The 27,797-nt window shown below is 40.2% G+C and overlaps 3 protein-coding genes across 5 annotated transcripts in view; 2 read left to right on the forward strand and 1 right to left on the reverse strand.

Annotated features, from left to right (window-relative positions):
- Positions 1–38: 38 nt before the first annotated feature.
- On the forward strand, positions 39–2,253 carry LOC114879769. The gene is made up of 3 exons (XM_029195022.2): positions 39–613; positions 687–785; positions 1,719–2,253. The coding sequence occupies exons 1-3, from the start codon at positions 362–364 to the stop codon at positions 2,097–2,099; spliced, it is 732 nt and encodes a 243-aa protein (XP_029050855.1). The 5' UTR covers positions 39–361; the 3' UTR covers positions 2,100–2,253.
- A 416-nt stretch (positions 2,254–2,669) lies between these two features.
- Positions 2,670–16,937, reverse strand: LOC114879767. 2 transcript variants are annotated; one of them, XM_029195018.2, is made up of 7 exons: positions 16,686–16,937; positions 9,844–10,150; positions 9,083–9,358; positions 8,782–9,014; positions 8,379–8,645; positions 8,054–8,309; positions 2,670–7,539 (listed from the first exon to the last, which is right to left on the reverse strand). In XM_029195018.2, exons 2-7 carry the CDS (start codon positions 10,097–10,099, stop codon positions 7,367–7,369), a joined length of 1,461 nt encoding a protein of 486 aa, XP_029050851.1. In that variant the 5' UTR covers positions 10,100–10,150; positions 16,686–16,937; the 3' UTR covers positions 2,670–7,366. The 2 variants fall into 2 exon arrangements, with proteins under 2 accessions (XP_029050851.1, XP_029050850.1); XM_029195017.2 differs by having other exon boundaries at positions 9,844–10,154; positions 16,686–16,935.
- Positions 16,938–20,740: 3,803 nt separating this feature from the next.
- Positions 20,741–27,797, forward strand: part of LOC114879773 (adenylate cyclase type 6-like) — a 66,348-nt gene continuing 59,291 nt past the window's right edge. Inside the window, exon 1 of one of the 2 annotated variants that reach the window (XR_006830230.1) lies at positions 20,741–22,242. The gene's annotated coding sequence lies outside the window, so the exon portion shown is untranslated. The remainder of the gene's footprint in view (positions 22,243–27,797) is intronic. The other variant, XM_029195025.2, reaches the window with a different exon arrangement.

The following is a 27,797-nucleotide window of genomic DNA, read 5'->3' on the forward strand; positions in this document are numbered from 1 at the left end:
AACGGTTCCTCTAATAATCTTGATAGATAAAACACAAAATTATAGATAAGGGGACCTAACTGCAGCTACGAGTTTCATACAGATACCAAGAGCATTTTTTCATCCTACATTAATTGGACAATAGAAGCTTATCAAGACACTAGTTGTATCAACAGAGGCTCTAATAACGCGTGGGTTGTATGCAATAACTAGCTCGCCTCTAGCTTTATTCTGTCGGTGTACACGAAGATTGTCGTGTGATTTCAAAGAAGTTTCCTCGCAAAGTCATCGAAGTGATAAATTGTTATTCGTTAATTTTTCTTCCTGGTGAAGCAAGGGGTCTCTTCGAGTTCTTCAAGTTTTCCATTCCAAATCATCAGCCATGTCGTTGTCCTCCAACGAGCAGCTGGAGTTCAAGCTGCTCACCAGGGAGAAGGTGCAGGAGGCATTGGAAATTCAAACTGAAACTATGAAACAAGAATGTCTGGCTATAGGCTTTGGAATGTTCGAAGAAGCCGGCGCAGCTGAAGAAATGCGAATGCTTTTTACAGAGATCGTTAAAGACGGTTCTACGATTATGGCTGTTGACAGAGAAACGGACAAACTGGCGGCGGTGGCGTTCAATAAAATACATGCAAGTTGTTCTGCTTTTCTGTCAACTTTCTTCTATTTCTTCTATTTCTATGATACGCTTTTCTGTACTTAAGGCTCGACCAAGAGAAGGTGAAAAGGATCAGCTGGAGATCTTCATGAAAGAGAATCTGAAGCACCGAGCGTGCCAGGAGTTGGTCAAGTTCCTTGATAGCGTGAGTATCTCTCTAGTTGTCCGTTTGTTGCCCCACTGACAGTGTCCATCAGTTTGAGACGCGGCTTCTTTGATGAGAGTTTGGTAGTTTATAATAAAGCACTGTAGCTTTTTTAAACATAAACTCTTCTGATTAAAATGAGACCAAACACGATATAATTTGGAGCATATTCACTTTATTTAACCAGTCCCAATGCGAATTTTTTTTCGTTCATATAGTCCAAATTATGTCGTGTTTGGCCTCATTGCACCAATATGTTAAAATAATTTGCATCCAGAGAAATTTAAAAATAAGAAAGTTAAACTATTCTGCCCACATTGTCCATTTTCGCATCCCAGCTTACGGACAATTAGAGAGGTTTTACTGTATTGGCTGAATTATAAATTGTCTCCTCCATATTGAGTATATTCGAAATTGTCAGGGAACCAGAAAGTTTTAAATGTTATCGAAATCTCATTCACAGTACTTTGGAATTCTTCAACGATTGCATCGCGCCAAATGTTTTTGCAACTGCGTTCGCGATAAAAATATTATTAATAAATCTGTACGTTCACCTACGTATCTTACGCGTATCGTTTCAAAAACTTTCCTGAACTGTTCCCTCGCAATTTAAATTATACATTGCCCACGTGACCTTCTTAAATCTACCAATGGTTGGATCGCCCGATCGAGCTGACTTTTTTTACCGTAGATAGCCCTTGACCTGCCCCCCAATGGGTCAAAAATTGATTTTCTTTTTTTGAAATAATGTACTCACATTTGGACCATTTTAGTTTTTGACCCCTGGGGGGCACCATTACAAATCAGCTCTATCGGGGGGTACCCCATTTTCTTAAATTCAGCCTACATTCCTGATTTCTAGATTATAAAATGTAGATTACTCTGTGGAATTCGCATCGACAATCTGATAGTTCCATTGCATTTTGATCGTAGATTCAGATGAACGTGGACATTTTCAAAAATTACAACGCAAACGGGGCGATAGAACTGTTTTATCTTGGCACCGATCCGCGATATCAAGGCCGCGGTATCGGCTCCCAAATGGTACAAAAGTGCATCGAGTTTGGCCGAGGGCTCTTGAACGGCACGATGAAAAGGAGTTCGATCGACGGAGGTATCGGGAACGAGCAGGTGCTTCCAGAATTTATATACGGGGTCTTTGCTTCCAACTACAGTCAAAGGATCGCTGAGACGATGGGTTTCGAGGTTCTGCACGAGGTTCGATACGATGATTATTCTTTCGCTGGTAAAAAATTGTCCGAGATGATAGGGGACGTTCACAGGTCGGCTAGGTTGCAAGGTCTCAGACTCTGAGTTGTCTGAAATAGATGTTATAATGTAATGTGAAATATAAAAAAAAAGAAAATTAATTATTAATTTAAAAAATAACTATGCCAAAGAACTATGCCAAATTTGTATTGTTAGAACACGTTAATTATTAATATAAAAGAAAAGAAAATATATAAGTGTGCACCTAAGTTACATCCATCCTGGTTCAATAAAAATGTCATAAGCCACATCCAAAGTCCACCACCTACAATTTACAATCTCTTTTAAATAAAGTAAAGTTTTTTTAATCCGTCTTGTTAAAAAGAAAAAGAAAATACCTTCTGTGAAAATAAAAAAGATAAGATTTTACAGAGTAAAGAGAGCAACAGTAGGGTCCAACGCAAGAAGTAATTTTCACTCCAACAGCAAACAGGCCTGAAGAGATCTTACGCTATCCACTTGCGTAAAGTGTGCTGTACTTGATGCATAATTAACTTTGTTAGCAGCTCCTCGCTTTCTGTAACTTAATTGATCTTGTTATTCTGTGATTAAGTGGATGCAGAGTAGGTAAGAAGATGAGCTCCGTTTCGCGAGTCTCACTTTTTTATATAAGTATATATATATATGTATGTATGTATTAACACATTTACAATCTGGTACATAATTGTTGAATATAGTGAATATATTGAGCGTAATTATGAATCCAAATATACCTGCGATGGCAATGCGTTTTTCCTTTTATATTATTTCTCCACTGAGGTATTATTCTTTCATTACTGACTGGCTCATAATTCTTACATTTACGTGGACATTAATATGTTAGAATTTTATCAAATTGCTCTTTTAATGCTACGGAGTACTGTGATGACATTTTCCCTTTGTTGCTTTAACGAGGAGAGATGTAATATTCAATGAAAAATGATAAGGTGTACAGAAAGCTTTAAAGAAACATTAAATAATGATAACGCAGTTCTCCTCTTCATAATTATTCTGCTACTATTCTTCACCTTTTGTCATCAAAATTCTTCTCTAACTTTCTGAATGCCAAAAAGTTCTTTGAAAAACTAGGATACACAATAATAATAATCTTACAATTATGGCATAAATTAAGACAATTGGGAATGTTTAAAAACAAGTTACAATTATTTTGGCATGCAGAAAGTTAACGTGGCTACTAATATAATAACTACACTTGGAGTATATCATAGTTAACGACATGTCCATGGGAAAGATACCCAGTATAAATATATACGGCACTGCTGATCGCTGGTAAACAGTTTGTTTTTATAAAGCGTCTATCTGAAAGAGATGCGAAACACGCATTCACGGTTAATTAGCATGTCGCATGCTGATTTCTGATTACTCGGTCGGTGTGAAATCGCACTACAATCCTTTTACAAAAATATTCAATTGCAACCAACCAGATAAGTGGATAACATTATTGCAAGAGAAAATCATTTCTGCTTTTTGTTTGATCATCTGGCCAGTTCTGTTTTAATCAGTCAACCCCTTTACAGATCGTGTATCGTTTGTTTTAAAAAAATAAATCACTATCAGAGGCGAGTAAGTGGGAAATGTGTACAAGAATACATTCTGGATCCTTTTATGCAACCTTTGGCAATAACAACAAGCACAATTGAACAACATTTTATGGAACAATCAGAAGAAGATCTGAAAGGGTTGACGACCTTTGGTTGATGTACAATAAAAACAACGAGTTATTGTGCGAATCCACAACGAAAATGATTCTATTGTTTTTAGAGTAACGAGCTTCTTCACTGTTTTTTGTTAACACGTGGAACGCCACAGTGAAATGGGGCATTTTTTGTGGGACGTATTAAAACTCTAATTACTAAGAATAGTAATAATTAATTTTGAACTTTCAAATTTCAAGCTTTCGATTTGCCATTTCACATTATTACTTGAAATCATGGTTTTCTATTGTTTTCTTTTAATTATTCAGGGGTCACTGGTGTCATGGCGTTCAACGTGTTAAAAGCATTAGAATTAGGGATGTGCGGGTACCCGATATTACGGGCTCGGGCGGGCGTCCGATTCGGCTTCGGTCGGGCCGCGACCCGACTCTCATATATTTATTAATACTTGCAATAAGCATGTGCAAAATCTGTTTTATATGGAATTTTGGAATACGATAATTTTTAAGTGGAAAAATAATACTTGTGACGAATTTATTTGAAATGAATTTCATTCCATGTCGCGGCCCGCGGTAGCTCGTCCGAATCAGCCCGATTCTACCCGACTGCACGCATGCATCGGAGGCCCGCCCGAGCCCGCCCGATGTTTCCCGAACCGACCCGACTAGTCGGGCCGCACGTTCCTAATTAGAATCATTTTCTTCGTCGTATAACAACACTTCGAAGTAACTCAATTTACCACTGTGGTCGGTTATAAGAAAGCTACAAATTGAAACTTCTCTTCTCGCCTTGTATAATAATCTCTCGTAACAACATATGCATTGTATATATACGTATACATATATACGATTAAATACTGCGACTATAGTGTAATAATATAGTAGTAGTACGTTCGTTATTGTTTCTCTCGTTTCTTCGTTATTATTGTAACTGCTATAATAGACTCGAAGGAAGAATGAACTTGACCTTATGAAGAACCGAATAAATTCTTGATAATAATTTCAACGAACAATAAATAAATAATATATGAACACCTGAATTATAGTTTCAGAGTTTTTTTACCACGTTGAATGCCATGGGGGTTATCGATGACCGACGCTGCAAATTACACGTAACTAAATAATTAAAAGAAAACAATAGAAAAATATTTTAAATAATATTACTATTGTACAATAGTAAATAGAAAGCTTGAAATTTGAAATTCGAAAATTAACTATTCCCATTTTTAATAATTAGAGCTTCAATATGTTCCATAATTTTTATCTGGAAAAATAATACTTGTAACGAATTTATTTGAAATGAATTTCATTCCATGTCGCGGCCCGCGGGAACTCGTCCGAATCAGCCCGACTGTACCCGAGCGAAGCCGAAGTAGTCGGGCTACTGCACGCATGTATCGGACGCATAAAAAATGCTCATTTTCACCGATCGACAAATCTTCAATTCAAGTTCATTTTTCCTCAGATCTTGATACAACTATAGTTGGAACGCTTATTACCGGTGTAAAAAAGTCGTGGACGTATATATAGCTTCTGCGATAGAATATGATTGACGTATTTTCTTCCAACAACAAATATTCATCTTTCTTACGTTTCTAGCATCTCGCGACAGCTGCCAATAACAAACTACTTCGTACGCGGAACAACGATACTTAATTACGGTTCACGGATACTCGTACTCGCTAGTTTAATACGGGTTCAAATACGCTTAACACCTACGTAACGAGTCGCATAATAGAGAAGACTCGATGATTTGGCACGAATTTGCATTTCTCAGCCACTTTCGAACAAATTTTTTCCTCTTTTTGATTTCACGCAGTTTTCATCTTTTTCTTTCTTTTTTTTCCTTTGGGACTTTGCGTTAGTCCGGGGAGAAGGAGGAGCAGGAATAGTCAGAAATGGAAAACAAATATTCATCTACTATTCCTAAAACTCAGTGTCCTAAAGTACAGATAAAAACAAGAGTCACAGGACTTTGTTATAATTAAGTACACGCAGCTTGTTCTTTAAAAGTGTTTCTAAAATACTTGACTAAGAACAAGTTCTTGAGACACTTTAATTAAAGTGCCTCAGAGAAGTCTCTACACCTTGTTGAAAATAATAAAAGTTTCTTATCCTTACAATGATAAAAATTGTGCTTGATATAATTCTCTGTACCTTGTTGAAAATAATAAAAGTACTTGAATGCAAGGATGAGTTTCTTATCCTTACAATGATAAAAATTGTGCTTGATACTATTGTTTTAGAAACACTCCCTACACCTATTGTTATAATACTTGAGTGCAGACAGTATAGAGCTAATTTTTAACTTACAATAAATACATATGAAATTAAAATTAAGTACGTCGATAGGATTGTCTACGAATAAAACTAAACTCGAACGAGTATAAAAGAGAATCACTGTTGTCTCTAGTTAAAAAATCCTGTCCTAAGAGGGACTCGTCCGAAACAAGTTTCTTTCTATTCGTTTCAACTACAGTAAAACCTCTAAGTCGTCATTTCAAAATTTACATCGTTCGATACTCAATTCGATCAGTATTTTTTTTTTCTTTTTAACCCGTTTAAGTCCCTTGAGTGACGACTTATGGAGGTTTTACTGTAATCTGAACACGTGGTCTAAGTTTCTGACATAAAAGTTGTGCTTTCACATACGTACGCATTCGATTTGTCTAATAATACTGAAAACTCTACCACAGGGCATTTAACCCTTCACTTTTGGCAAATGCATTGCACCCATTTGTTTCTTTGAATCAAACATCACAGAGTCAGGAAAGAATGGAAATTTCATAGAATAAAATGAGCGTCATAGGAATGTTTAAAATTGAAATTTCTCTTTCTCTGTTATCCCTCATCAGTCTGTGAATGCAAACCACAGAGACTGAAGTATGTATTCAGACGTTTGTATACGATAAGTAAATTATTATTTATGGTTACCCGAATGTTCACACCGTATCAATTCGGGCACACTGATTTTATCATGTAACCATCGTTCGAACAGTGCATACCAGTTTGACTTTATAAAATATTTTCTGTAACTCTTTTTTACGCTCATCCATTCATAAACACACGCATACCTTCTTGTACAAGTAATAACACGTGTAATTAGAACGTTCTCTCGAAAATATGAAATATTTCGTTATCAAAATAAAATATAAATTGGCAATAACGTTGTGTGGCTAGACGGATGTTCGCGCTAGCAATACATAGGAAACATTGATCGCTTTTCTCCTTCCTTCTCCGTTCTTTTTATTCGGGTTTCGTGTGCACGAGATAATCAATATTATCGCTTTTCCCCCAACCCTGCGCCCCTATCACAACCGTACAGAAAAGTTTTTCCCTCCTACGTTCGGAGAAGAAACTTTGAAAAAATTCGTTCAATCAATTCAATGGAGCCAAACGACTGTTCTAAATGTCCGTAACATCTGCTACAGGAATTGCTGTGACGGTGTTCCAGATAATGTTTTCATTAGTCATTCTTTAACTGAAAAATCCTGAGATTGAGAATTGATCAGGATATCTGTCAGTCTGGTTTTTAAAATCATTTCTGCTTTCAAAGTATACGATATTTTTATGCTCCAGGGCTTAATTAATTAAACGAATTCTTCGGAGGAAGTTAGATTTCTTCAGGGAAGGTTGAAGAGGGTTCGAGGGAGGAAGTTCATCTCTGGGAATGTTCGCATTGCACCTCTGGCGGTTGCATCGTCAAGTACGAGGGTTGAGTGTCCCTGAAGTGTGATCGGACCAGTAATCCCAGGCCTAGAAGAACCACGGGAAGTCCAAGAAGCGCGCAGATCAGTTCTCCAGTGACCCCCGGTGACCACGAGATAGAACCTGTTTCAGTTCAATTTTATTTACAAAAGTCTATGCTTAAGACTAATCTGTAGAGGCATTCGAATATTCATTTTCACTTCTATAGGGTTATTCAAATTGAGTGTCACATTTTCAAAAATTGAAATAAAACACAAAGTATTTGACTTTTGTATAGTTACTTTATTTTAGTACAAAGTCTATTTTATGACATTAATTATGAAAAACAATATTATTCAACAATCCTTGATACGTATGACCAAATTCAATTGCCACCAAGATCGGGTGACTTAACACCATTAGATTTTTTTATTGACAAGCTGAGCAACAAAATCACAGTTGCTATTGATGAACTTGAATTCCACTTGTGTGAAAATATAATGAAAAATAGGGCGAAATGCATTGGGCTCGTGAAAAAAGCCAAGGAGGACATTTAAATAATTAATGTCATACAGCAGACTTTGTGTTAAAATAAAGAAACCATATAAAAATCACATAATTTACGTTTTATTTCAATTTGCAACCCTATATAACTCACCACCGTGTACACCGATGTCCATTTTATAAATGCTCCACCAAATCCCGGACAGAGGAAGAGAAACGGTAGCGGCGGCGACGGTGAATACAGCACTTTCGCACATGGACAGAAAGTTTAATACAGAAATTGAGAAGACTGTGTACGCTATCAGGAAGGTCCATCCGTGAATAGAAACGTTTGAGCAGGATTCTGTGTTTTTAAAATGACAAGTTAAACCGTGTTCAACAGTACGGTATAGTTCCACTGGTGAATATCCCTGGAAAAAAAAAGATGTGCTATAGATTCGATAAAAAAGTGGTAAGAAGTGAACGAGTTATAGACTTACCCTGCCTATCCCTGGTAAAGTATCCACCCAGCTCATGGTGAGAATAGCAAAAAATGCTATTAGGTGTATGTAGAAGAGAGTTTCAAGAATCGGAGGCTTTGGAAAGTGTTTGGGTTTAACGGTGGGATCAGGATCCGTCACGTGAAGCAATCTACCGCCTTCTTCCTCGGATCCGCGTCTCCGAATGTCCCGGGACGACACCAAACGCGACACCGTGTATAGGAATGAATTCTGTTGATTCGCCATCACATGGCACATATTTTGTTGCTGAAAGAAAAACAAAGTGCTCGCAATTACGATGCTTGAGGTATTTTGTTTCAGCTCTAAATTACTTTCAAGTAGCGCCTTCTTTCCCTGCAATCTTGCCAGCAAAAGCGTTCTGAACTAGTAATTAAACCCTCACCTCTGTGGTGTAATGACCCTCGAGCAGCGTGAAGAACATGGCAAAAGCGGCGAGCGCGCCGACATAGACGAACGTCCAAACAGCCCTTGCACCCCAGGACTCCCTTATAGAAGCGGCGTGAGGTGAAACTTCCCTTCCTCTGCATCGAAACTCGTCGCAAAGACCGTAATCAACGCTTATGAACAAGCCGACTATTATGGTGGTGCTCGAGAAGATTCGTTGCAAGCTCATCACTGAAACAAACATTCTCTTTTATATCGTCACTGTTTTAAATAACGATGGTGAACTTGGAACTGCTTACTTTTGCGACAGAAGAAGAAATAGTAAACCAGAGAGAAGACCAGGGTGATGCCTTTGATTGGGTCTTGCAAGTGACAGAGGACTCGGTTTTGATCAAGAGCAAGGGTGGTGACAATGCCAGAGAAAGCATAGATCAGGCTTATCTTCACCAGGGCACAACGAGGTATCTTGATTTTCATGCTGTTTGGAATCAACGCAGGCGGTGGTGATACCTTCTCAATGATAAACCATATGATTCCAAGGAGACAGGTGGAGCTCAGGGCAGTAAAAAGTAGACCTGAGAAAGTAATATTTAGATAAATAATGTTTTTTTGAAAATTCAATTAAGTATGATTAAATTAACCCTTTAACTGTGGGTGTGGTTTATAAATCATATACTAAAATTAATGCCAGAGGCGGGGGTAGTATATAAACAACATGTTAATATTTGCTAATATCAAATAGCGACTATGGCTTATAAATACAATAAAAGAAAATTTTTTAAAATAGAATATCACTTCAGTATTATAATTAAAAAGTACCCGCTGTTAAAGGGTTAAATTTAACAATGATTTATATTACAGCAGAGATATAGAGTCAATAACATAAACCCCAATCACAAACAACAGCAAATATTCTATTGAATCATAATAACAAAAGCATGTATTGAACATTCACAATCGGTATCAGTAATCCTACTGATATAATCTGTACTCAAAAAAGTAGTAATCCCAGGGAATAAAATTACAATTAATATGTTGCATCGATTCCGTTTTAAAATACCTGTATAAGCATTTGATACGGTGCTGATACTGTTCAGATAAAGAGGATAGGCGATAATCAAAAAAGTGACGGAGAGGACAACGATCAGAAGGGTGGCGATGAAGCTGAACTTTTGCCAGCCAGCTCGGTCCGTATCGAACAGCTTATCGGTGGCCTGATAAGTGACATATGGCGATTCCTCGGTGTCGGTGTATTCCTCGATCTCGACGTCGCTACCTGTGCACCTCAGCTCCTCCTGTTCCTCGTCGTCGACCATCGTCGAGACGCAACCCGTCAGCGACGCCAGTTTTGTGCTTTTTACTTCCTCCTTGCTTTAAAAGACAGAAACATTTATTAGAAACTTAACGATATAATACTATGTGTGCACCATAGGCTTGTCTTAATTAAAAGGAAATGAGAACCTTATTTGGTTCTCCACCCTCATTCTTAATTAAGAAAAGCTTATGTTGCACCCTGCTGGTCAATAAAAATAAAGGAAACATATTATTATGTTAACGAGTCTCGCATTCTCCTCAAGACAATGCAAAGTACTAAATTGAAACTTATGTTTGATAGGTGGAATTGCATACAGTGGCGGATCAAGTCAAGCGGTACAAATTTCGGGGCCCTCAAATTTAAGTTAGAAAAACAAATTTAAAGAAAACTCATGTTATGTTAGATGTATATCATTATGTTGACTATAATATTAGTGTTTGGTGAAACTCATGATATTTGGATAACAGAATATTATTTGATACTAGGTACGACCTCCGGAGGACCCCCTCGACCCCAGGAAAATTCGCGTTTTTGAAATATAGACCGTCAAAGCCTGAGAAAACTATCGTTGATGAGCTATGAACCCTAATGAAAGGACATTACAAGATCTCAGGGTCGCTTCGGGGCCTTTTGGTATTCCGGGGCCCTTTGATATTCCGGGGCCTTTTGGTGCTCCAAGCCTTTTGGTATTCCCGGGCCCTTTGATATTCCGGGGCCTTTTGGTGTTCTGGGCCTTTAGGTATTCCGGGGCCCTTTGATATTTCGGGGCCTTTTGGTATTCCGGGGCCCTTGGATGCTCCGGGCCTTTTGGTATTCCGGGGCCCTTTGATATTCCGGGGCCTTTTGGTATTCCGGGCCTTTTGGTATTCCGGGGCCTTTTGGTATTCCCGGGCCTTTTGGTATTCCCGAGCCCTTTTGGTGTTTCGGGGCCTTTTGGTATTCCCGAGCCCTTTGGTGTTCTGGGCCTTTTGGTATTCCGGGGCCTTTTGGTGTTCCGGGGCCGTTTGATATTCCGGGGCATTTTGGTGTTCTGGGCATTTTGGTGTTCCGGGGCCCTTTGATATTCCGGGGCATTTTGGTGCTCCGGGGCCCTTTTATATTCCGGGGCCTTTTGGTATTCCCGAGCCCTTTTGGTGTTCCGGGGCATTTTGGTGTTCTGGGCCTTTTGGTATTCCCGAGTCCTTTGATATTCCGGGGCCATTTGGTGCTCCGGGGGCCTTTTGGTATTCCGGAGCCCTTTGACATTCCAGAGACCTACTCGGCTGCTTAATTCGCTTGCCGTTTAATCCGCCACTGGCTGCATAGGCACTCAATCACAGAGAGCAATAGAGGTCGAGCTATAAAGCTCACGCGAAACGCGATTCTGTTCGAAAGGGTCGATTTGCCTTTTTTTTTTTTTTTTCATTTACGTTGCTCGCTCTTTTTGTCCTTGTAGAAGTACGATTAACGAGCAGGTTGCATGCACATTTTTACTCACCTACGTATGTACACTTTTATCCCTGGACAGATTAGATAACTGGCTCTCTACTATCGGTGCATAGGAGTCGAGAAATCTCGTGCACCTTCGAACACGGTAATTATCTAATTCTCACGATTTTGCGTCTTTTCTCGCGACAGAAATTATAAATGGAAAATAATTCGAGCGTAATGCGCGGTTTAACACGGTGTACGGTGCGTTAAAAATGAACGGTGATTTTTCTTTGCTTTTGTAGTCGACGCTTGCTTTGGAATTTAAGCCGCATTTAACGTTCCTTTTTTAACCGTAATCTGGCTTTGCACCGCTTTATTCGCGCATAAAGTTTCATCTCTGCATTTCTGGTTTTGCAAAAACCGAGCAAAAGAGCAATAGTAACTGCTACTACCTTCATCAATCTTAATTTACAACCCTTTCAGGTCAATGTATTTTGAAGTCTGACATTATGCACGCACGAAATACATTTTTATTCGAACTAAATTAAATATATTGCTCGCTCTCAAAGGAATAATGGATTTATGAATGAATTTTGAAAGGCTGAAACGTAGTAGTACGTGCTTACATATGGTAATACAAGTACATTCGAAGATGTTTGAGGTAAAGAAACGGAGAACAGAGATGGTGAACAGGAGAACGGTGAATTTAATATACAGGAGCCGGCCTTGGGCCTAGGCAGACTAGGCGGCCGCCTAGAGCCCCCCAACATCTAGGGCCCCCCAAAGGGATTTCTAATTATGGCAGAATGGGGCCTTCGTTAACCCTAGAATTTTAACTCTAGACAGGGCCGGCCCTGGGCCTAGGCAGACTAGGCATCCACCTAGGGCTCCTCAAGGTCCAGGGCCCCCCAAAGGGATTTCTAATTATGGCAGAATGGGGCCTTCGTTAACCCTAGAATTTTAACTCTAGACAGGGCCGGCCCTGGGCCTAGGCAGACTAGGCATCCACCTAGGGCTCCTCAAGGTCCAGGGCCCCCCAAGGTCCAGGGTCCCCCAAGGTCCAGGGCCCCCCAAGGTCCAGGGTCCCCCAAAGGGATTTCTAATTATGGCAGAATGGGGTCTTCGTTAACCCTAGAATTTTAAGTCTAGACAGGGCCGGCCCTGGGCCTAGGCAGACTAGGCGGCCGCCTAGGGCCCTTCAAGGTCTAGGCTCCCCAAGGTCCCAAGGTCCCCCAAAGGGGTTTCTAATTATGGCAGAATGATGGAGTCTTCGCTAACTCTAGACAGGGCCAGCCCTGGGCCTTGGCACACTAGTCAGCCGACTAGGGCTCCTCAAGGTCTAGGGCCCCCCCAATGTCCAGGGCTCCCATAAGACGATTTCGCGTCTTAGAATGCAAGAAGAGTAATGTTTACTTGAACATTAATCTAAATTAGTTATACAAGCTTTAATGTTAATTTTATAAATTTTATTTGAGCTACTGTTCTTATGTCATGTGAAGGGGTCCTCGGACCCCCGAAATCTCAGGGCCGGCCCTGTTAATACAGCAAGCAAATCTACTTCTTTCCCGGGGAAAAGTAATGAAAACTTTAGAAAATGAATGGACACGAGCCAAGGTTGCAGTTATTCAGAAAATATTTCACTGCAAACATGAAGTAACGACTTCAACGTAACCGAATTAACCAAACAGAGGAAGTTCTTTCTACACAAAACATCTACTTAATGGATCTTAATTAATTAATAATAATTAATGAAAAAGCTTTCGAGTTTGCTAAATAAATTTTGTCTCAACTTTGCCCACTTTATCATTATGATAACAGTCCTTATGAATGTCAGATATGAAATTAAGAAGAGACTGAAGTCGCAAAATGATAAATTAATATTCTAACTCCTTCAACGAGAAAGGAAGCGCATTACAGTTATGACAAACTATGTCACAGACTATTGATATTGGGTCACAGAAGTTCAAGCTTCCCTTCGAGGCGAAGGAAATCAGATAACGTGGAAAATCGGGAACGGAAACGGATTCTTTTTATCGTTTAACTGGCGGATATCAGAAAGGAACGATGACGTGCGCATTTACCAGAGCGAAACGATATCGATATTGATGATAACAGACCAATTTGTACACGTTGTTTTACTTGAGGCAATAGATAAATCTATATCCACTGATACAAAAGACACAGAATTTATGAAAGCTCTTCTGTCCATTAAAAACATAAAAGTTTTGTAGAGAAATTGCCTTTAACTGGATTAACCATCATTCGCTATGAATCAATAGTATCAGAGCGAGTTAGCTATTGCTCCTTTTTTCGCTCCCGACTTTTTAGCGCGACCTTCCGAGAGCTGTTCAAGACCAATCGCCTTTCATAAGATCGATTAATTCGTAGCTATTATATACTCTGCATACGTGAACTATATATACAGGGTGTCGCACGAATTTTCGTATTTTAAGATCAAAGCCTCCATTAGCGTAACTAGCTAGGGACCAGGGTGCCCTTCGCCTCCTCTTCTTTAAAAGAAATCAATGCTTCTGTCCTCAAAAGAAAATCTTCTGAATCTTTTCCTAACTAGTCAGGAACCAGGGTGCCCCTTCGCCCCCTCTTCTTAAAAAGAAATCAGTGCTTCTATCTTCTGAATCATTTCCTAACTAGGGAGGGACCTTTTCTAGTCCTCAAAAGAAAATCTTCTGAATCCTTTCCTAACTAGTCAGGGACCAGGGTGCCCCTCGCCCCCTCTTCTTTAAAAGGAATCAGTGCTTCTACTCCTCAAAAGAAAATCTTCTGAATCTTTTCCTACGTGTTTTCTCGCACCTGTAATGAAAGGTAATTGCAAATAATCAATCAATTTATACAAAGTGTTCAATCGATTCAAAATAGTGATTGAAAGGTTTCCAATACCAGATTGTTTCATAATATTCTGACTCTTTTTCCTTCGTTTAAGGTGAGCGTTATAAACAGAGAGGAAAAAAAGCGGCGTTAAAGAAGGGAACAAAAGAATCTAATTACTAGCAACTTTACTCGTCACAAGTGGCCCAGAGACAGAAACCGTAACTCGAGCCGAGACAAGAGGATAAAGCGCGAGGCAAAGCACCAGGGCTGAGCTTTCTTCCGGAGTTTAACCCATTTCTGGAAGAATTTTTCATCGCTTCAGTAACCTTGTGGAATGCTGTGCAACAAAAGAAAATCGTTGAATAACCTCTGAACAGCATTTCAACGATACTGTATCCATGATCCCCCATGGAACGGTTATGTTTATTGGAAAAACATTTAATACCCAGCAACAGGGACGGCCCTGAGATTTCAGGAGTCTGAGGTGAGCTCCGAGAATGGGCCCCTTATATGACATAAAAAACAGTAGCTCAAATAAAATTTATAAAATTAACATTAACGCTTGTATTAATATTCAAGTAAAAATTACTCTTAGTGCATTCTTAAACGCAAAATTGTCTTATGGGGGCCGGGACGTTGGGGGGCCCTCGACCTTGGGGGGCTTTAAACCTTGGGGGGCCTTGAACCTTGGGAGACCCCAGACGTTGGGGGGCCCTGGACGTTGGGGGGCTTTGAACCTTGGGGGACCCTGGACCTTGGGGGACCTTGGACCTTGGGGGACCCTAGACGTTGGGGGGCCTTAGACCTCGGAGAGCCCTGGACATTGGGGGTCCTTGAACCTTGGGGGACCCTGGACATTGGGAGGCCCTGGACATTGGGAGGCCCTGGATATTGGGGGACCCTGGACGTTGGGGGACCCTGGACATTGGGAGGCCCTGGACATTGGGGGGCCCTGGACCTTGGGGGACCCCAGACGTTGGGGGGCCCTGGACGTTGGGGGGCTCTGAACCTTGGGGGACCCTAGACGTTGGGGGGCTCTGAACCTTGGGGGACCCTAGACGTTGGGGGGCCTTAGACCTTGGAGAGCCCTGGACATTGGGGGTCCTTGAACCTTGGGGGACCCTGGACATTGCGGGACCCTGGACGTTGGGGGGCCCTGAACCTTGAAGGACCCTGGACATTGGGGGGCCCTGGACCTTGGGGGGCCCTGGACCTTGGGGGGCCCTGAACGTTGGGGGCCCTAGGCATCCGCCTAGTCTGCCTAGGCCCAGGACCGGCCCTACGTGAATCTAATTGGCGATATCAGAATTTTTTTTTTAATCTTTGATCAGCGTAACAATTATAAGAGAATATAAATAATAATATATTAATATATGGTCATTAGTGAGAGGGTGGAAATTTGTAACGCAGTCGGTGAAACGAGCATCCTTTCAGTCGGGGAATTAACAAACTTTAGGGCTACGGAAGTGCAAACCCTCGCGTCGAGGAACTCGAGGACGAGACACTTTCCAGGCATCGACTATGTTTGAGGGATTATAACTTTGCGGCGCATCCCTGTCCACTGCCAAGATCGGCGAAGTTTCGCGTAATTTTTCAGGAAACTTTATGCCAGTTTTATATCAGAATTTATACAACTTTGAAACCACCGAGCAAACTGCTGTATAAATTTTTTTTATAGTCAACATTGATTTCCCATATAAAACATAAATAACGTTTTAATTAAAAAAGTATTAAGCAAACAAATTCATACACATTTTTCAATTTAATTATTGAACAAATAATTACATTTATTTTTCTTTTTAATAAATTTAAATATCTTTGGCTTTTAATTGAATATGGATTATTAAAAAATGAATGAAATATTTTATTTGAATAAAAGCACCCCAAATAACGTTACGTTTCAATTGCATTTCATTGGCCGCTGATATACATCTATTATCTTTAACGTAAACAGTTATATCCGCACCAACAAAAGAGCCCAATAAGCTTTAGTACATATCTACAAGCTTTGTATCTAATTTCCGTGACGATCCATTACTCTGCAGCGCAATAACTAAATTTCGTGTGGGTATTCATCAGCGATTCGATGCGAAATCGAAAAACCAATAACCAATTTACCAACAGGGAAACTATGCTACTAATGCATAAAGATACCTCATATAAAATGAAACGTACGCTCATGCATGTTTAAATATCATTTACATCAAGTACACTGTAGGCATGTATCACAGCAATACAGGTCAAGACGCATATAGCAAAAATTCAGTAGGGTTAGTGGGGGAGAAATATGGAAAGATATCGAGATAATGGGTTGTCAACGAACCCTGTGTGTTGGTATTGCGACTTACCCTCGAAACCTAACCTGACACCGCCCAGTATCACAGTGAAACCGCTTCTATCCTTCGAGAAGTTCTCCTCTTCCTATGGACGCCGCATTCGCCGTGGATTCACATCAGTGAAACATTGGAAAATTCGCGATTGTGTTTCACAAAAATCGCGAATCGCACTAATACGTTGGAAAAACCACGACTTCGTCCCATCGTGAGACGAGAACTGCCTTCAATGCGGGCTCTGTAGACTAGTGTACAGTGCCGTACCTTTCCTCCAGGGACCACGATGTGCCACCAATATAAACTGGTCCATGTTTTAAACTTGTAAGAAAATTGTCAGTGTATTTGGATTTCAATATTAAATTCTTTTAAATACCTGTACATTAAACTTTTATACAAGACAACATGCATATCATTAAGTACCAAAAGCTTCTGCATATTTATATTTCTAAATTAATAATTATACTATTTAAATTTTATATAAAATAATATAAAGAAATGCAGTATATAATAAGTAAAAAAGAAAAACATGGATAATGAATTAATTATACAATATCAATCATAGTGTTCGTTCGTCTAGTGTATTTTGTAATTTCAAATAAATTATTGAATATTCTAAAGCTTTTATCAGATGATTATGTTAATTATTTTAACGCTTTTATTAAATAATTAGATTTATGCTTTTTCACTGGACGAATGGACACTATGATTGTTTTAGTTTTCAGAAAAGATACCTTAGAAAAAAAATATAAAATTAATATAAATAAAATGAATAAAGAAAAATAAGAAAAGTAACAGCGCTCTTTCATTTAATAATTTGAAAAATAAGATTCTTTAAAGAAATTTCTTTTCTTCACGCAAAGAACGGCACTGAGTTTCACGCATGCGCATTAGACGCAATAGTAGATCGCGCGCACACAAAGCAAGGTAGCGTTGCATTCTCCATGAAATTAACTCGGAAAATTATGAATTATTAATTACAGGTTGACGAATGTCACTAGCAGATGTGAAACTACGATAATTTGTTTCTTTTCAACCTCATTTTTTGCTAATTACTTCACCGACTGTGCATACAAAAACAGAAAATCGATGGACGCTTCAGCGACGACAGAAAGATTCAATTACCCGCTGAAAATTTGTATCGGTGTATTTTCAATCGAACTCTGATTGGTCTGGTTGACGGCAATTTTTGGTCATTTCAATTGCGCGGAAATTCATCGCAGACGGGAAAGAACATTGTCAATTTACGTTCGGAATAGCATTTTCTTCCTGTCCCTTGTAATATAGTTTCTTTTTTTTTCGCATAATTGGAAGGCGGGAAAAACCATTGCGTTCAAAAAGCGACAGTCTTCTGCTGAATTTTTATCGAACAGATAACTTTTACTGCTATCGTTGTATTCAATAAACTTAGTTTCTAAAATGCAATTTAAAGTAGAAATACAATTTTCTACTTTGCATTAATTTCAATCTAATGATAGGACTTTAATAAGGCTACGATCTTGTCTTTAAATTTCCATGCAGAATCGAATGTAAAATTACTGGGAGAAGTTGAAACAGTATTCTCCGGAGATCAAAGGAATGCAAGATAATGCCGATTGTAAACTCGCTAACTTTACCAATTAGGAAACTTCTGGAACTTTCGAAGAACAGCCAGGTGAGAAAGGAAAATGCCTGCTTCCTGATGTCCCAGTCTCAATGAAACTATCTCAATGATGAGCAGCTTTTACATGCACCATACAAAGGGTATAGCAGGATAAAATGGTTAAAAGTGCCCCTGAAACCAATTTTATTGAGCTATGCACCATTTAATAGGTTATGAAAAAAAACCGTTATCCACCAAGTTTCAACCCTGTGTCTCAACCAGAAGGGTAGTTACAGGGTAAAATCTAAAAAACGGTTTTTGCCATATTTTCCCTATCTAGTGATATTCAAAAAATCTGAAAAAATTCTAGAATATTCTAGACATGTTTCTTTGTGATTGTGAATTTTTTCAAATTTTTTGAATATGGCAAAAACCGTTTTTTCGATTTTAAAATCGAGGTTGAGATACAGGGTTGAAACTTGGTGTATAACAGTATTTTTTTATAAGCTATTAAATGGTGCATAGCTCAATAAAATTGGCTTCAAGGGCACTTTTGACCATCACTTATCCTGCTATACCCTTTCTATTCTATACTTGTCCTTTTCAAAATGAGTTGAAATTCTCTGAAGATTCATTTAACAATATTTCCATCTATCAATAATCAATAGCCGAGGGTGAAAAGGTACCTGAAATTGCTTTCTAAAGTGTGCCCAAGAAGTTAATGAACTTCTGTAGGAAGCAAAGGTGAACCAGAAGGGAACTTTACGGATGCATGGAAGAAGGGTCGATAAAAGTCGCCTACGTTTAGGCGAGACTTCAAAGAGGAAGTTCCGAGAGAGTGTAGGAAATTGGAGCGTAGGAATCAGAAATGGGACGTTCATTCGATTCAACCGCTCGTACGGCAAAGAGGAAAGAAAATCAACCACAAATGCAGTCCGGACGGGTATAGTACATTGTATGGAAGAGACGAAACCCTGCGGTGGGCTGAGCGTGAGGGGGGGGATCGATAAGAACTGGGTTAATACGATCAGCTAAAGCAGCAGACTTCTTTAACCCAGACATTATATTTAGAAGCGACTTATGGTCAGATGGCAAACTAAACAGTCCCAAGGGACGTGTATTCGCAGTCCTTTTCACACGATATTTCGCTTATCTCTTCTGCCTTTTGTTGATATTTCCGATGATAAAGAATCTTTTATTTTCCCAACGAAGATATATTCATTTATACTCTGAAAACAACAGTAGCCAATTACTTCACCCTCCTTTCATTTTGTAATTATAAATATATCTTTCTTAATGGTTTTAAAAATACGGTTAGGTTTAAGAAATTGGAGTACCCCTGATCAATGGAGCTACCCCCCCCCCCAGAGGTCAAAAATTGAAATGGTCCAAAAAGTGTTTAGGTTAGGTTAGATTAGTTTTTTATTGGGGGGGGGGATGAAGTACTCACTGAGATCGGTACAAGAAACCACTTTTTGGACCATTTCAGTTTTTGACCCCTGGGGGGCGTAAGAAGGGAGTTAAGAGATAGGTCAAAACCTGAAATGGTCTAAAAAGTGGTTAGGTTACTTTTTCATTTTTTATTTTTATTTGGGGAGGGGGGGGGTGATGTACTCACTGAGATCGGTGCAAGAAACCACTTTTTGGGCCATTTCAGTTCTTAACCCCTGGGGGGCGTAAGGGGGGAGCTAAGGGATAGGTCAAAAACTGAAATAGTCCAAAAAGTGGTTAGGTTAGGTTAGTTTTTTTTATTTTTAACTGGGTGTGGGGGGGGGGGGGGGGGGGGGGGGTGATGTACTCACTGAGATCGGTGCAAAAAACCACTTTTTGGGCCATTTTAATTTTTGACCCCTGGGGGGATTTTGATCGGGGGGTACTCCATTATCTTAAATTTAACCAAAAATACTGTTCTTATTATTATATACATTGAAACTTTTATACCTTCCTCCATTTCTCAGCTGCATGCTAATTTCATCTCCAAACTCAATTGTTCACCGTCCACTTCATTTTCTTCTGCAAACTTCAATTATCTCCTCGAGCCTTCACCCTTCGCTCTGGAATTCCAATACCGAATTCCGTTCCTCGAGGAGAGTTCTTTTTATACTTCCTAAACAAAACAGTACGTCAGAACGTCAGCGAGGCAGTATCAAAATGAAAAGAATAAAAAGTCTGATCCATTGTCTACAAATTATTATTCTGTATCATAGTTCATTATAAACCAGCGGGAAGCTTCTTTCCCTTTTGAAAGACGCTCCATAAAAATAAACCTCTAATGGACCACCGTCGGTTACCACGAAGTTAGGCTGGTTACTTAACTTAGACCGTCCCCTGAGCAACGCCAAAACCCCTCTACAAAACGTTGCCTTCCGCTCGGTCGAGCGTACCCCCCCGTCAATCTCGCGACAGCTTCGAGACAAACGGGTTAAAAAGCTGATCCTCCTCGACGGAGGGGTTGTACTCGAGTCGGCGGTCCGGGTGTGGGACGGACGTCAAGCCCTGCGCACAGGACGCGTGTTGGAAGTCGTGCGGAAACGCGTCGGGAATCGCGGCTTCAGTCTGCGCGCGGCACTCGCTCGAGAAGCGTCGCGTTCCTCCTCCCCGGGACCGGGTCTCTATTCTTCTGGCCGCGATTACGATTAATTGATGACAAACTTGTCCTGGGGAATTCTTCATCGGCTGGAAGTCTGAAAAATTGAAAGGACAGCATCAGCAGAATTCTTCCAGTGATATTGTGAAAAGGGATAATTAAATTAATATACCTGTTTAATTAGACCGTTAATAGAGAGATTCTTCTTTTGCAAAAGTTGGAGGAGTCCCTGAAGAATTCCAGAGGGACAGGAAGTGGAAGAGGAAGCCGATGGTCACCGGTTGGTCGAGGCTCGATTCGCTGAATCAGAGGGAACAACGGCTCGGATAGTCGTGATAAATGGAAGACGTGGCTCGTCGTTGCTCGTTTATCCCTAATTGCGAGACTACCATGCTCGTCGTGCAATTGGACCCTTTGTTCCAGCTATGCGTGCCGGACGATGATTCGCTTTCGTCCATGGAATCTTGATTTTCGCGTGTCTCCTCCACACTGTTCGCAATTGTGCGCTTATGGGATACAATATACCCTTCTAATGGCATAAACATTACCCGAAATCTCAACCTTCTCTTTGCTATAACGAGAATAATCGAGCCTGAACATTACTGGATAAATAGTGCTTCAAATTCAGTGTAATTGAACTGTAGTATCATTTTTGTTCCTTAAAACTCATAATTTGTGGTAAATGAAGTGATTAGGATCCAGCAATATTTAACTCCCATGTGTAAATTTGTACTTAAATTAATTGGATTCCAATACAGAAACAGTGAAATATCAAATTAAACTGAAACGATATAATCGGCTATTATTGGATTTCAACGTGATTTGTAATTACCATGTTTATATTTAATCGAGTTCCAAGGAAGCAAGCAGTGTCCAGCCTGATTTATGATGGTCCCCGATATACTGCCCACCATGTGATTTATGATAGTAATGTTGTCCATAATTGAATGCTACAGGTCCTCCATATGAATAACAACAGCATAAATATTGTCTGCAACATTAACTGGGAACTTAATGAATTGAATCCTCATCGATCCCAATATGATCAGTGATAATACAAACTTCTTCAACAACCATTCCCACACCTCCCCACAGCATGTGCTCTGTAGCCAACATAAAAGATGAGCGTCTGTTCTCTAATCACTTAAAGCTGTCCATCGTACGGTTCATCAGTCAGCTATAAAAGTTGATGGAACTCTGTTGAGTCGGCTGAAGGTGTGCATTCCAGTGATCGAGGGATCAGTAATGTGGCTGATAACAGGCATGAAAGAGCGGCTGGATCCTCCTGAAAGATTGATCAGAGAACATGATAATGCTGGTGAGCTCGACGTGAGAGGAGCTTGAAGAGGGACGCGCAAGGAAACGCGAGAATGAAAGAATCGTGTCAAGATCGGGCATCGTGCGAGGTAAGAATGCTCGAGTTTTATCATTGATTAGAGCTACTCCTCGTTAATTCGCCCTTGTTCGGTCTATGCGTTAAAATGTTGAAGAAATTCTATCCGTTACGCGATACTTAACTCGTTTCAGTTACTTGATACGTAGAAGTATGTTTTGCTGTAACACTATTGCTATCAGTATTTCAATTAGCAGTAGAAGCAACATGAAATTGAAGCGAGCTCGTTTTTCACTGCAATTGGCAGGCAATGACAGGTGTCTACGATTATAACAACTCGCATTAGCGCACCGATAGGCACCTCGCTCTATTATTGGAAAATGATCGACGGGTTCCCCTTCATCTCCTTAATGACGGATGTTGGGTTACCCGGGACATAGTTTCACATTGGGTTGGCACTGCGACATCTGACAAGGGAATGGTTAAAAGTGGAATTTATGGTGCCATTTTTGGCTGCCATTGGCAATGGGTTCAAAAGTTATGGGACTTTGAAATTTTCATATTTTTAAGTGCAAATGATTAGAAATATGAAGTGAAAATGAAGTATAAGTAACAAAAGCATGGATTTGAGATGATTAGATGATGTTTACTAACAATTAAGATGAGTTTCAGGGAAAATTGCATGTGTGATGTAATTTGTACTTGTGTGAATTTCAAAGTACCATAACTTTTGAACCCGTTGCCAATGGCAGTCAAAAATGGCACTATAAACTCGTTTCATGCTCATTCAAATAAACATAGTTTGGACGAGCAACTCTACCATCCACTTTTGACCATTCCCTTGTGAGTGGTGTTGTAAGAAATTTGTCCCTCCGTCAACTCGTTCCTCTGTGCTCCCCTATGGATACCAAAAATCCGTCCGGAAGGTCGGCGACGCACGGACCTACTAAAATGTATTTAATCATGAGTAATGAAACTGACCATTTCCTACCAATATATGCAATATAATAACTGATTATACATACTCTGCAGACAACTAAACGTATTACTACGTTTTTTGGTTCCTCTTTGAGGGTAATACCTTTCTCCAAAAGAAAATTTTATTTTGCCAATGATATCGTGCTTGCGAATGCTTGCCAAGCACGCAATCGAAGAGTCTCATTCAGCAACATTTCCTTACGATAAACGGAAAATAAACCAATACTCGGGACAAGTATTACTCATTCTCGGAGAAGCAGCTTCCTCAAAGACCGGTACTCATAGTTGATCCCCAAAGAACCTGGAAACAGGACACACATGAACGGTATGGCGAAAAGAATAACTTCTCCCTCGTTCAACTCTTTGATCGCAAAACGTTTCTGAAAATAGAGTCGACGAGCACACGTACTCTTTTTTTTCCACATGTTCAGCATGTTCTAAAGGATCAGATTTTCAATTCTGTCACGCGCACCTGTTCCTTTGCATTTCGACCCTGAATTGCGAAAGACAGTGACCGAGATCTATTTAAGCACCATCGTTCATAGTCATTCGAATAATTCTTTAAACGAAGTGTCTAGAGTCAGGGCTGGACTTGAGATTTCAGGGGTCCGAGGCAAGTTTCGAAAAAGGGCCCCTTCACTTAATAAAATTAACATTAAAGCTTGTATAACTAATTAATATTCCAGTAAACATTACTCTTCTTGCATTCTTAGACGCAAAATCGTCTTAGGGGGCCATGGATCTTGGGGGTCCCTGGACCTTTAGGGGGCCCTAGGCGCTGCCTAGTCTGCCTAGGCCCAGGGCCGGCCCTGTCTAGAGTCAAAATTCTAGAGTTAACGAAGACCTCATTTTGCCATAATTAGAAATCCCCCTGGGGGCACCCTGGACCTAGGGGGCCCTGAACCTTAAGGGGCCCTAGGCGGCCTGTAGTCTGCCTAGGCCCAGGGTCGGCCCTGTCTAGAGTCAAAATTCTAGAGTTAACGAAGAACCCCATTCTGCCATAATTAGAAATCCCTTTGGAGGTCCCTGGACCTTGGATGACCCTGGACCTTGGGAGGCCCTGGACCTTGAGGGGCCCTAGGCAGCTGCCTAGTCTGCCTAGGCCCAGGGCCGGCCCTATCTAGAGTCAAGATTCTAGAATTAACGAAGAACCCCATTCTGCCATAATTAGAAATCCCCTTGGGGGACCCTCGATCTTGGGGGTCCCTGGACCTTGGGGGACCCTAGGCGGCCGTCTGGTCTGCCTAGGTCCAGGGCCGGCCCTGTCTAGAGTTAAAATTTTATAGTTAATGAAGACCCTATTCTGCCATAATTAGATATCCCTTTGGGGGATCCTGGATCTTGGGGGCCCCTGGACCTTGGGGGACCCTAGGCGGCCGTCTGGTCTGCCTAGGCCCAGGGCCGGCTCTGTCTAGCGTTAAACCCATTCCGCCATAATTAAAAATAAAGGGCTCTAAATTTTAATAAATCAATCTTTGCGTTAATAATTTAATACCCATTTCCATATTGACATCAAAAATTCATTATCCTCCTGCCAGGGTATTTCAACCTTACTCCAGATCCTCATTCTTTGGACATTTTTACATTCATGTCATGTTCGTGTTAAGAAGAACGCTCGGAGTGTCTGGATCCCTCCAGATAATAAAATAACCATTAACTTTTTGATTATTAACACAAAGGTTTAAGTGTTAACGAATGTATCACCGGATCGGTGGGTCAAAACTCTTTTTCGTGTCCTTTGAATAAAAGATAAAGCACGTTTTCCATGGGACCAGTAGGTTGCAGACTCGGCTGGTTTTAAGCTGGGAACAGGAAATACTTCTTATCGAGTGGAAAAGAAGATTCTGCACGGCACGAGTACACGTACTAGTACGTATTTTTCCTGCAGGTTCACAGAGCTTAGTATAATGCGACAATTCTCTGCGAGAAAAGTACTTCGGTTGTACTTTGAAGATCATCCAGAGTCGTACTCGATTATTTATCAGTAGTCTCTTTTGGAAACGAGCACCGAGAATTAATTCTGGACACTTTTAAATTTTTACTTATTCAAATTATTTAATATTTTATATTCTAATCATTGCTTTCTAATTTTAGGGTGTCGCTTGTATAAGAAAATCAATAAAAAGAGCATTTACAGCCATGCTTTTAATATAAAATAAAAATTACAATTTCAACACATCAAAGGAGGTAGAAAGAAATTAATTTCATCCTGTGATTGGCTATTTCACATCATGCGACGTTTCGTGTTGCCAGGCGCGAAAACAAAAATAACATCACGGTTTATATTTATTTTAATTAAAATTTTCAAACATTTACAAACCAAATCGTGTGAAAATATTAAGTATAAACATTATAGATTGCAATAAAAATATTACGGTATCAATTCAGCATAGCAGAATATACATTTTCTGCAAAAATATGAAATAAGTGTCCAGAATTAATTCCACCAGTGTAAGCTGTTAAAACCTTGACCCAGTTTTTTGTTTTCCAACATCTTGAAAAATAAAATAGAACCATAGAGTTTGAAAAAAATATTCTAAATTAAAATTGGAAATTCTGTTAAAAATAAAGGTGCTTTGTTTATATTACTGTAATAACCTTTGACGTTGTTGCGACTCTAAACTTTAATTAAAAAAAAATACTGTTTTGTGATCAAATAGTTTATCCGTACAAAGTTAGAAAGGGGGAGTACCTTATAGTTTGTCTCGGTCAAGTAGAACAGGCCATCTTTAATCAGACGCATCCTCCTCGACCATATGCGGGTACCTGCACTAATTGTCACTCGAACGGCGAGCACGTTAACGATTTTAATTGGCATTCGTTACGTAAAAGAGAATAAATAAACACACGGGACCTATTGGAGTGCAGTAGTGTCCCTTTTTTTCTTTCTTCTCTAGTCTATTGGGGTTTTACATTGCTGGAAAAAACACCTTTTATAAATAAGATTATTTAAAGAAAAATAATTATTTAGTGTACTTACTTAATTATTATTATTATCTGTTAAACTACTATGGATCTGAGTACCATTATTGGAGGTCTGCTGCTTTATTCTGACAAAATTAAACAGAAAGAGAAATTAATTTGCATAGCAATATAATATTACAAGAATTATTTAAAAATGTATAATTTTAAAAGAAGGGTCAATTTTAAAATTCCCAGTACCTGTAGTTCCTTTTTTTACATTTCTTTTTCAACTGATTTCACTGGTTCTGAAATTGAATAGCAGCCCGCAATATTGTTCGATTAGCTTCAAAAGCAGAGCTCGTGCATAGAACGTAAGGTTTCCCCTGCATCGCAACCATTATCGATCGCTGGATTGCATTGTGATTTCGTATCCGCACACGTATGTATAATCGGAGTGTGCCAGTGAAGCTACCTCTCGTTTTTACATCATTTCACTCGATTGCAATAATTACACCAATTTCCTACAATTTTTTCATTGATTCTTGACAAGGTAATGGGAATCGTATGGTGTCTCAGTCCCCGTCATCTTTTATTATATAATCGTGTGTCAACGATGCACGCGGTTCTGATTGCTTGATTGTGTGGAAGCAATTGATGGTCAGCTGTAGAATGGGTCTCGATACCGATCGCTCGAATTCTCTAATTAGTACCTTCGAAATCGATCTTTCATTTTCCTCGTCCATTTAAATACTGGATAGAGAATCGACAGAGAGGTTTCAAACAGGGCCGGCCCTGACATTTCGGAGGTCCGAGGCGAACTCCAAAATAGGGTCACTTTGCATAATATGACATAAAACAAAGTAGATCAAATAAAATTTATAAAATTAACGCTTGTGTAACTAATTAATATTCCATTAGACGCAAAATTGTCTTATGGGGGCCCTGGACTTTGAGAGGCCCTGGACCTTGGAGGGCCCTAGGTGGCGGCATAGTATATAGACCCAGGGCCGGCCCTGTCTAGAGTTAACGAAGACCCCATTCTGCAATAATTAGAAATCCCCTTGGGGGGCCCCGAACCTAGGGGAACCCTAGGTGTCTGCCTAGGACTAGGGCCGGCCCTATCTAGAGTTAAAATTCTAGAGTTAACGAAGATCCCATTTTGCCATAATTAGAAATCCCCTTGGGGGACCCTGGACCTTAGGAGTCCCTGGACCTTGGGGGGCCCTAGGTGGCCGCCTAGTCTGCCTAGGCCCAGGGCCGCCCCTGTCTAGAGTTAAAATTCTAGAGTTAACGAAGACCCCATTCTGCCATAATTAGAAATCCCCTTGGGGGACCCTGGACCTTGGGGGACTCTAGACCTTGGGGGACCCTGGACCTTGGGGAACCCTGGACCTTGGAGGACTCTAGACCTTGGGGGACCCTGGACCTTGGCGGACCCTAGACCTTGGGGGACCCTGGACCTTGAGACTCCCTGGATCTTGGCGGACCCAATGTGTCTGCCTAGGCTCAGGGCCGGCCCTGTCTTGAGTTAAAATTCTAGAGTCGACGAAGACCCCATTCTGCCATAATTAGCAATCCCCTTTAGGGGCCCTAGACCTTGGGGGCCCTAGACCTTAGGGCGCCCAGGACCTTGGGGGCCCTAGGCGACCGCCTAGTCTGCCTAGGCCCAGGGCCGGCCCTGGTATCAAAATACCCCTGCCCTTAAAATAAACGGCCATTTCTAACGAATCGTTTGTCGCGGATGAA

This window comes from Osmia bicornis, chromosome 16, assembly GCF_907164935.1.
Source record: "Osmia bicornis bicornis chromosome 16, iOsmBic2.1, whole genome shotgun sequence".
Classification (NCBI taxonomy): Eukaryota; Metazoa; Arthropoda; class Insecta; order Hymenoptera; family Megachilidae; genus Osmia; species Osmia bicornis.

Bases quoted from the DNA above. Each gene is read 5' to 3' on its own strand.
- LOC114879769 (XM_029195022.2), top strand. From the start codon at position 362: ATGTCGTTGTCCTCCAACGAGCAGCTGGAGTTCAAGCTGCTCACCAGG. The intron at 614-686 runs GCAAGTTGTTCT...TCTGTACTTAAG, and splicing joins TGGCGTTCAATAAAATACAT to GCTCGACCAAGAGAAGGTGA. The intron at 786-1,718 runs GTGAGTATCTCT...TTTTGATCGTAG, and splicing joins TGGTCAAGTTCCTTGATAGC to ATTCAGATGAACGTGGACAT.
- LOC114879767 (XM_029195018.2), bottom strand. From the start codon at position 10,099: ATGGTCGACGACGAGGAACAGGAGGAGCTGAGGTGCACAGGTAGCGAC. The intron at 9,359-9,843 runs GTATTTTAAAAC...TTACTTTCTCAG, and splicing joins CGTATCAAATGCTTATACAG to GTCTACTTTTTACTGCCCTG. The intron at 9,015-9,082 runs GTAAGCAGTTCC...TGTTTGTTTCAG, and splicing joins TTTCTTCTTCTGTCGCAAAA to TGATGAGCTTGCAACGAATC.